Source organism: Aplysia californica, unplaced genomic scaffold (assembly GCF_000002075.1).
Source record: "Aplysia californica isolate F4 #8 unplaced genomic scaffold, AplCal3.0 scaffold00089, whole genome shotgun sequence".
In the NCBI taxonomy this organism is placed as follows: Eukaryota; Metazoa; Mollusca; class Gastropoda; order Aplysiida; family Aplysiidae; genus Aplysia; species Aplysia californica.
Genome location: NW_004797359.1, coordinates 1,137,042 through 1,148,117, shown reverse-complemented (window position 1 = coordinate 1,148,117; position 11,076 = coordinate 1,137,042). Strand labels below are relative to the sequence as shown.

General features: G+C 43.9%; 1 protein-coding gene across 1 annotated transcript in view; it reads left to right on the top strand.

Moving 5' to 3' along the window:
- LOC101850467 overlaps positions 1–11,076 on the top strand; it is a gene marked incomplete in the record, with an annotated part of 31,779 nt that overhangs the window by 17,759 nt on the left and 2,944 nt on the right. The window contains 3 exon segments of the mRNA XM_013080507.2: positions 5,096–5,272; positions 6,583–6,713; positions 8,594–8,691. Coding sequence (XP_012935961.1) covers positions 5,096–5,272; positions 6,583–6,713; positions 8,594–8,691 — 406 coding nt within the window.

Genomic DNA, 11,076 nt, shown 5'->3' with positions numbered 1-11,076 from the left:
AGAGAGAGAGAGAGAGAGAAAGAGAGAGAGAGAAAGAGAGAGAGAGAGAGAGAGAGAGAGAGAGAGAGAGAGAGAGCCTCACCTGCATAAACAAAATAACATAAACCAGTAGCATTTTTTCCTTCGCAGCCTCGCCGAAGGGACTGCTCAAGCATATTGAAAATGATATCCTTGTGGCTTTTTAAAAAACTAAAATTTTATGGGATCTGAAGATGCTATAGTCTCCCGTTCAGTAATTTTTTTTCGGAATATAAGTGGGTTTTTTAACGTTCCCGTCAACAAAATTTAGATCAATTAGGAGACGCTCTTCGACAGTCTATCAAAAGAAAAGACAAAACCGAAACCTAGAAAACGTCTGATCTTGCGCAAGGCAAACTCGGAAAAATACTTGGAGCTACTGGAGTTAGAGTTCAACGAAAATCTATCACAAATTGCTCAGGCAAAATCTACTGATGCCCAAAACAGTATACTGACTAATATCATCGCCAAGATAGCAAAAACTACAATCCCCAATGGATGCAGTGGAACTAGAGCCGCATGGTAGAACTCAGAAGTACAAGAAGCTGTTACCGAGCGCACTAGACTAGGAAAACAAGCAAATAACAGTGAGCTTCATTGCAAACCATGGCGGGAACAGTGTACCAAGACTAGAAGCATCATCCATGAAGCAAAAAGGAAAAGCTGGCAAGATTACGTATCGACACTAGACTCGCGCAGCAACCTAAGCAAGACATGACAAACTGTGAATGCCCTGAATGGGAAATCTAGATCATCACCACAAGGAGCAGCTCTAATAGTTAACCAACAGACGATAACAGACAGTGCAAAGAAAGCAAAGAAGTTTGCCCAGATGTACTGTGAAGTCTCCTGTGTCAAGAGTGACACAAAGGCTGAACTGGAAGCAAAGGGAGAAACTATTAACATTGATCGCAAGATGCATCGAAGTAACTACACAGCAATGAAAACAACATGCCAATGCCAGAATGGAATATATTCACCACTGACTATGGCAGAACTCAATGCTGCTCTACAAGTTCTCAAAAATACATCTGCAGGACATGACGGAATCCACAATATGATGCTGACCCATCTTCCTGAAGCTGGCCTGAGTTCTCTCTTGAATATATAGAGTGTAAAAAACTGCCCAATACCCAGCAGCCTGGCGAAAAGGTACGATAATTCCTATCCTTAAAACCGGGAAGGACCCTGCCCAAATAACCTCGTACTGACCCATCCAACTAACAAGCTGCATTGGGAAATTATACGACTGATTAGTAAAAGTAAGAATGACGTTCTGGCTGGAAACCCAGCAAAAACTATGCAATATGCAAGCCGGTTTTCGACCACAGCGTAGCACAGAGGACCAGATCGCCAGGATAACGCAACACATAGCCAACAACCTTCAAGACAACTCTGGATCGAAACTCAATGCAAAGAGAACCATACTCTGTCTAATAGACTTTTCAAGAGCCTTTGACAAGGTGTGGCATACTGGACTCCTCTACAAGATGAACGCCTTAGGAATGCCCACGTGTCTACAACGACAGGTCAAGGCCTATCTAGGCGACAGAAGGTCCAGAGTTCGTTTTGAGGGAAAAGAAAGTCGCTATTATCGCTTCCTCCCCGGTGTCCCTCAGGGCGGAGTATTATCACCACTTCTGTTCCTCACGTACATCAACGACATCGTAGATGACCTACCCGTAGGCACCAACACCAGCTTCTTCGCAGACGACCTGGGAATATGAGCATCCCATGAATATCTTGACACTGCCTCCACGATGGTTCAAGCCGCTCTGGACAAGATCTGCGATTGGTCTAAACGATGGAAGATGGAAATTAACGTGGCGAAATGTGAATACTCTTTTTTCACGACATGGAACCGTGAAATGTCCTGGCGTACCCAGCTTACAATGGGAGACGAGGAGGTGCCCTTTAACAAAACACCTACCTACCTTGGCGTGACCTTTGATTGCTAGTTAACATTTAAAGAACATATCAATAAATTAAAGAAAAATCTGTCCCCACGAGTCAATCTCCTCCGCAGGCTCTCCGGCACAGACTGGGGATGCAGCAAAGAAGATTTACGTATGGGGAAAAATCGTGTACATCAGATCAGCCATTCAGTATGCCCACGCAGCCTGGTACTCAGCAACGGCCAAAACAAATCGTGAGATCTTAAATGTTATTCAAAACTCGTCAGCCAGTATAATTACCGGGTGTACGAGAGACTCAAATGCAATGCTGCTCAAGAACAAAGCTGGCCTCATCCCCCTTGAGGTTAAGTCTAACATTGCAACTGCTGTGGCTTACGAAAGAGCAAGAGGAGTCCCAGAAGACAACCCGATCCGTGCCACAGCTGAAGGAACATCAAAAATACCCCTAAAGTCCATCAACAGTTGGAGGGAAATGGGCCGACAGAGCTCTAATAACGCGGGACTAGAACATCTAATCCGAGAACCCCTACGGCCAGTGAGTACAACTCCCCCGTCGAAGAACCCCTGCAACCTCACAATCAACTCAAAATTTGCAGTGTCTACGACAAAAACAGATCCACCTAATATGCGACGTGAAGCAGCTTTCGAGACCGTGCGCCGATTGCCTACGTCCGACCTCGATATCTTCACTGACTGCCATGCCACCGACGGCTACAGGTTATGTGGAGGCGGATACTGGTGTCTAGACAAATCTTCTGGGGAGAAAACATGCGTATCCGTGTCCGCGGGACTATACAGAAGTAGCTACCGAGCTGAAACTACCGCCCTGCTCCGCGCACTGCAGTGGCTCGAAAAGCAACCACGTTTTCAAAGAATCCACATCTTCACAGACTCTCAGTCAGTTGCTCAAGACTTAATGTACGGAGTGACTGCAGTTCGTACTGAGATAGAGGACAAAATGTGGACCACTGTCTGCCACTGCTGTGAAATCCACGGACACCTTCACATAGAATGAATACCAGGACATTGTGACATCCACGGGAACGACCGAGCTGATGCCCTGGCCAACAAGGGAGGCCGCCTCGACCAGTCCAACACTCCAGTCGATCTCGCGTCAGGAAGCTCGTGCATCTCGCGTTACATCATTGCCCATGCATGGAGAAAGCGCGAGTGCACGACTACGTCGAGGGAAAGGTGAAGCCACCACTGGAGAGGGACAAAGAGAGAGAGAGAGAGATTACCGTCAGACAGAGAAGAGTGTTATCGCAACTAAGATGCAACGTGAAGAGCCCCATCCTGCAGGCGTATCTCCATGCAATAGGCTCCACTCCCAATGATTCCTGTCTGGCGTTTGGCACAAGTCCTGACGACCTGCAGCACACACTGTATGAGTGCCCGCGGGGGGAAGCACATCGAGGCCCACTTATGGAGAACAACGCGAGACCAGGCCCAGATGTACTCTGGACGAGGCCACAAGAGGTTGCCGCTCACCTGTCTGCCTGCGGCAGACTGCCGCCATCCTAACGGAGGCCAGCCAGACAACCATGCCTGTCACGGTGATCCTGGGCTTAGAGGGGCACTGCTTACAAGCAGAAAGAATGAGATACTCGATATTATATCTCCACATTCCTCCTACGGGAATCGAACTTGGGTCTTCTTCGTGCGTCCAACAGTTCCACCCCAGACGGCGGTTCCCGTTCAGAAATCAGATGGCTGTGTCTTTGGTATAATGTATACCGTGTCTTGGTTGTTTGCTCAAATCAAGTATCCTGATACCTGGGTTCCTGGAGGTGTCATCTCTGATTCAGAGGTTGATGTGTAAAAAAAAAACCTCTCTCCTTCACGGTCGCAAGCTGCCGCTGCACATTCTAAACTGCTATCCATGCCAGTCCATGTTGTATTTTTTTTTAATCTTCGTTGTCATTCTCTTTAAAAAATGTCCTTTTATCTCAACTGCCGTTTAATATTTGTGAAAAATCTAAATACGCGTAGAACTAGTCTTAATTCCACTTTTCTGAGTGCTGCACTTAACTTATTAACCCTTTCAGTGCTTAAGTGTTTCCAACTATGTTTGTAATGTAAAGGTAAGATGAAATGTTCACTCAAGAGAGATTTAAACAAAGTGGTAATACGTTTCCCCTAAATAAAAATATATACAAGTTCATAAACTGCATTTACATCTCCTTAAATGGTTTCTTAACACATGTTGAAAAAATGTCTTTGGGCCATTTTGAGAATCGCATACGTGTACACCCGGGTGAACTGGTTTAGGACTAAATTTAGGACACGCTTTCTGGTCATTCCACAGCGCTTGGAAGTTGGACTCAGCTGTTTGTTGGGTTTTTTTAAGAAGCACAACTTCATTATTTCATGCAGACTTGTCAAGTCTGTTTTTATTATCTGAAACGTAAATGCTTTGTTTGTCTCAAGTGTTTTACAGCACTTATAACACAATTAGGTCATATAAGTGCCGAATATTAGAGGTGTTACAAGAGAGTAACAGATATTAAAAAGAAGAGAGAGAGATAAAAACGACAAACGTAAAAAGAGAGCCAACAACATACTACGTTCTATGAAATACAGAAACATCGTGTTTCGTACGTGTGCATGAGGTCCGCAAAGTTGCCTTTAGTCTGCTGCGGCTCCGACTCATGTGTCCTCCACTACGTCTTCAGAGAGTTTAAAATGGCGAAAACGGCGTCTACGAAGCAGGACGATAACCCAAACCAAGTCATACTTCAAACAAAACTATTGTCTGGTCTGTCATTTTCAATACCCCGAGCTGGCAAGAGAATATATCATATATCTGCCGTCACGCTAACAATGGTCGCAACTACCCGCAGGGAGGGGGGGGGGGGGGCAATACGCCGCAATGTCTCTAGCACAGCGAGTGGCATCTTGTCTGGGTACTCACCAAGGAGGATATAAATAGAAAGGTCCTTGATATTTACTCTTGTACTCTTCCTCTTTTTTTTTCTTTTTTCCCTTAACGCCCGATAGTCGGTAGCCCCTTCAACGCCCCTCGTCCGGTGCTCGCCTCCTTAGTTGGTGTCTATCTCTGTTTTATTAGGATTTGAAACAGCTATACCCAAATAAATAACTAAGAAAAAAATAGAAAACTCTCATACCACATCCCATCCCGTTCCTCTCCCCCCAACCAGATGTGACCGTACCGCCTGGGGTGACGCAGTTAATCAATAACTTGACAGAGCTCAACACCACACGTTCTCCTGCGGACCTCATCACAACCTCCGTAGGTACGACCCAGGCTGCTGTGACGACGACGGAGCCACCCCAGGCTAACCAGATCCAGATGAGTACCACTCTGATCGTGAGCAGTAAGTCTTTTGGTTTGGTCTGAGTATCCATCTTGTTACACTTGTAGTGAGCTGCAATAAGTCTTTTTGGATTGATGGGTGGTTGGCAGGTGCTCCGGTGTGGTTTGCTTCTTCTTTCCTATCAAACATATATCGTCTTTATCTCCCCGCCTTCTTTTTTGTGTTTGTTACTCTTTTGTAAGACCTCTAATCTTCGGCACTTATATGACCCTATTGTGTTGCAAGTTCCGTAAAACTCTTACTGAGACTAAAACTTTTTGGATTGCTATGATAAGCACACCTCTTGTCGTGAGCAGTAAGTCTTTTTGGTTTGTTATGATGAGCATTTCTCAAGTAGGAGGCAGTAAGTCTTTTGTTTTGTTCAGAGTACCACTCTTGTCGTGAGCTGTAAGTCTTTTTGGTTTGCTATGATAAGCATATCTCTTGTCGTGAGCTGTAAGTCTTTTTGGTTTGTTCTGAGTACCATTTTTGTCGAGTCTTTGGTTTGTTAATGTTTATGCCATGCCGTTGCTGAAGGATGCTATGTGTGTGTGTGTGTGTGTGTGTGTGTGTGTGTGTGTGTGTGTGTGTGTGTGTGTGTGTGTGTGTGTGTGTGTGTGTGCGCGCGCGCGTTATGTGTGTGTGTGTGTGTGTGTGTGTTTGCTTGCGTGTGTGTGTTTGTGTGTGTGTGTGTGTGTGTGTGAGAGAGAGAGAGAGAGAGAGAGAGAGAGAGAGAGAGAGAGAGAGAGAGGTGTGTGTGTGTGGGGGGGGGGGGGGTAACCAGGTAATTTGTTCAAAGAAGCAGACATTTCTCTCTGTGCTAACGAGCCCACGAGTTGGTACGAGCTCGTAACTTACAGCTACATAATGTACAACACAATGGCCTTTGGCGGAGCTTGGTGGCTCTTCCTTGCCCAAATGCTGAGAGTCTGGAGGAATCACGGACGAACTGGGCGCTCCGAAAGCTAAGCTGATACCATGCAAAACTGCAGTGCAAACGACACCGGTTCGAATCTCTAAAATGTTTAAACTCCTCTCCTCTCAACCCCCACCCCCAACCTTCAATTCCACCCATACACCGATGAGCCTCACCAGAAAATGGTACCATTGTGTCGATTTTAAAAAAAAGAAAATTCATTTCATTAATTTGGAGGTTTAGGAGTTCGTTTGTTTTGTTGTCGTTGTTTTTGTGTGTGTGTTGTTGTTGTTGTTTTTTTTTGGGAGGGAGGATTTCTTGCATTCAGTTTGATCACTACCTTGCTCGCTATAAAGCAAAATGGGGCGACTCTTTTAGACACCCTCCCAACTCCCCAACCCCTACCACCAACCAGAACCGCCCGGTAGGAAGAGTAAGCTGCACATAGAAGGCAGCTTCTCCATCACAGGCACTCTCATCATCACCTGCTCTATTCGGCACTACGAAGAGGAACTGGGCGTTCCTCCCGTCAACATCACGATTCTGGTAAGTGGACGACCAGGTGACGTGCTGAGCCCAAGGTCAGAGGCCCGTAGCGAAATGAATGGGGAAAATATTACAGGTTTAACATCCTTTCCAACACTGTAAGGTTATTCAGGAGACGGGACCTCCGGATTTATCGTCCTCCCCCCCCCCAAAAAAAAACAACAACAACAACAACAACAACCAGAGCCAAATTGGAACATTCGTACGTGTAAAATGTCTTTCCCAAGGACCTTGGAATATTTATAACCTCCTTGGTCCTTCCCAAGTCACAACGTCGGACCTAGCTGAGGCTCGAACGCCCCAACCCGGAACCTCATAATTACGGGCCCGGTAGTCTAACCTCCGAGCTAACGACGCCACTGAGTCCATAAGCGGAATAAATTACGTTCAAAATTACATAGGCCTTTAACGACCCATGCAACACTGGAGCCCTGTAACGTACAGGCACATAATGGCACAGCTTGCAACGTGTTTTGTAAATGATGAGATCTGACTTACTTCACCGTCAACATTCAGAGCTATCAATTCTAGTACAACTTTCAAATCTTCTTGGCTCCGGAATACAGACAGACGGACAAATAAATTGACAAATAGCTATAGGCACGAAGGGAGAGCGCTCAGACTCTCAGAGAGGCTGAAAACGGATAGAAAGGAATGATGATTGCAGCGTAGGGAGGGGTGGAGGTGGATGGGGTGATACCATAGAGAGAAGCTCGCTATGGGTGACAGTCGATCAGCCTTGTCTACATTAATTTACCTTTACACTTTACGACACACAGTAAATCTGTTAATGGCTTGAAATCCAGAAAATTCCTGAACATGAAAAGTGCACATTGATGGAATGTTTCAAAGACCACCAAAGAGATAAAGATCAGACTTCTTGCTGTAAACCAGAACGTCGTGACAGAACCATAATACATGTACATGTACGTGGGTTCGAATCCTGTCAGGGGCCCAGCGTTGTGTTCTTGGAATAGACACTTAAAGTTTCAACTCAAATTTTCCTCACTTCACCCAGGTGGGGTTGGCCACCCAGCTACTCACAGCAAAAGATCTTGTCTGTTTGTAAGTGTTCTAGCGTGCGCAATCTGCTACTTGCACTCTTTCTTTCCTAGGAACCCAAGAATGTTTCCGGGTGTTCTAAGGTCTGCTTGGGGTAATGATAGTGGTAAAGCGCGTAGAGCAAGCCATATATAAAAAATATAGCATGGATGTATACTATTTTTCTCGGGGTCTGGCCAAGGAGCTGGAAACGTGCATACATCGGGGAACATTCCGGGTGACCTTTTTTTTTTATTGAGCGTGCACACGTATACATGTGAACTGTTTGGTGGACGATTTTACCTGACTTTAACTGGTTTTGTGCAAACCGAAGCCGCGCATATATATGGAAGGGTGCAAGACTCCGACAAATTCCATTATATTGGGTGGGGAAGGAGTCTTTCGGAATTGAGACAGTTCTCTGTATCTCTCTCTCTCTCTCTCTCTCTCTCTCTCTCTCTCTCTCTCTCTCTCTCTCTCTCTCTCACTCTCCCTCTCCATTGACATTTGTAGCTTTCTGCCACATCACTTTGGCTCAAATAAATTCATTGCCTTCTCTGCTCTCTTTCTTGATGCGTATGACTCCTGGGTGCATGTGGGGTATATCACGGCTGGTGGAAACGTAATATGGTGAGTGCATTTCTTGTTGATGCCGAGTCTCTGTATGTTCATCTGGCCAAAATTGCCCTCGTTGATAAATAGAATTAACTTATCTTTTCTTATCTTATCTTATCGTGCACTACGTAACTACATTTGTTCATGATGAAACGACACACACTTTTAGGTAATAAAGCCGATCAGTTGCAGGGTAATACATGTAAATCCTATGTCCCACCCAGCGCAGTGGTAAGCGAGACGCCGGCTGCTCTCGTGCAGGAATCTCCCGACACACCCTCATCCTACGCAGCACATCCAACGTAGACAACTACTCCTGCATGTAAGGCACATCGAAGACAGGCCAAACTGTTGGTTTATTGTCAATTATGTGTACCGATAAATTACATGTAATGTATCTATCTTTCCCCGGCTCGCCTAGTGATCTGAAAATATAATCAGTATGTACAAATAAATTAATACATTTTTTAAAAATCTATTTTTCTCTAGCTCGCTCAATGGTCCGAAAATGTACCGATAAATTAAAAAGTAGATCTATACAAAATTAAGGTAACTTAGGAGGCGGCTCTGGTCACAAAGAACGGTGTACGGGAAAGTGGGAAGAAATTGATTGATATCAAGAGGCTAGTCCAAAATAGGGAAAGGTGGGAAGTGTTTGTGGCTTATGCCCTGTGAAGGAGAGAAAGGCAGTAATGATAATGAGGAGGAAGAGAGCTCACAGAGCTTACTCGAGCCGCTTGGATACAATCCCAGCAGAGAGAAACAGATACTGTGTATGATAAGATATCGTTCTTACTTTTAATGGATCAAACTTTTGCCTCTGCGTGAAATACGGAGGGTTTTAGCCATGATATCAGATACAGATACGCTGGTACAAACCATCCTGTTTTCAGTATATATGAATTTGAATACATGTAAAAAAGAAGTGCATGTACATATAATAAATATATTTTTTTAAAATATATATTGACAATGGGCGGTATCACATATATGACTCCAGTGCGTGTGACCCTTGTTCTATCCCCAGCTGAAAGTTCTCTCACTTGGATTTATTTCTAGTAAGTGTTTTACAGCGCTCTCAACTACATGAGCGCGCGGGACACATTAATTAAATATTTTCAGTTGGTAGGAAATTTTGAATTTTACCCACTCTTATCGATTTTGGACCACCAAGGGATCTTTTAAGCGGGCAATTTACACACGGGACCACCGAGATTTTTCGCCCTTGTCCGAGAAGGTGAAGTACTAAGTGTAGGTCTTTCCTGTCAGAAGATCAGGGGTGTGGCTGAAAGACAGCAGTAAGAAGGAGCGAAGGAGTAGCAGCAGAAAGGCTGCAGAAAGAGTCAGGAGCCAAGATGAGGGGGCAAAAGAGGTGAGGGAGTGGGGCAGAAAGTGGAGACAAAAGCAGACGACAGAACTTTGTTAAAGAGCAGGAAAAGAGACGAAAGAAGACAATTTTAGAGAAGAAAATGTTCTGTCGCTGTCCGGATTCGAACCTGGGGCCTAATGAATGAGAGGCGAACACTTTTTAACCCGAAGGCGACGAGAGCCCCCTCACTTGGATTGTTTAAGAAGTTTGCAAGGCACTCCATCCTCTTGGCTTCGTCTTATCGGTCACTGTCGCTAACTCGAAAATCCCTCGAACAACAACAAAAAAACAACTAACCAAACCAAACAAAACAAAACAAAACTTTATTTTGTAGTAAGAGTTTTGAAGCGCTTTCAGCACGCCGAAGTATTAGATGAGTTACAAGAGAATAACAACCACAAAAAAGGAGGAGGAAAGAAGGCGTTAACCACACTAGAGCACCCACCAACCACCCGCGAAAACAAAACAAACAAAAAAGAAATCATCATCATCCTCCTCCTCCTCATCATCATCATCATCATCATCATCATCATCATCATCATCATTATTACATGTATTACATTATTTGTTTCAGTGTCATTTTCCTTATTATATGGCGCTGTGGAAACTTCTTCTAATTTATGGCATTCCAAAAAATAATAAACTGCATAAGATCATTATATAAACCAAAGCTAACTACTGTGTCTTAGTTGAACGAAAACTACCTACACCTTTTGATGTAAAAATCTAGAGTTAGACAGGCCTGTACTTTTTGGAATTGTGATCGCTTTTATACTGAGATAGAGCAAAGACATTGAAACATACATTGGATGGTTTAATAGCACTTATTCAGGAGATTTAGATTTTGCGGATGACTGCCTACTAAACACCACAGTACATAAAGAGCAATTTTTAAAAATGAATTAGCTTGAGCTGTGGAAAAAGGTTGGCCTTTTGATTTAATAAATGTGTCCAAAACAGAAGTGCTGCGACTATCGCCGAAAACTAGTCTCATCACTCTTTATGGAGAGCCTCTTGGAGAAATTAGTTAACTCAAGTACCTTGGCAGCATTTTCTCCAAAACAGCTGACTGCCTTGACGACGTCCATTAAAGACTTTAAAATGTATGGATCGCTTTGAGAAATTCAAAACTAAAGTCTACATGTATATGGAAGTCAAAGATCATTTTATTGAAAACGAAATTAAAAATATATAATAGCAATGTTCTGGACGTATTGACGTGTGGTTCAGAGATATACGGAAAACAATCAGAGCAATTCAATCAAAATTAACATTTTCAAACACAATAATAATAATAATAATAATAATAATAATAATAATAATAGATAGCCTTTGTAT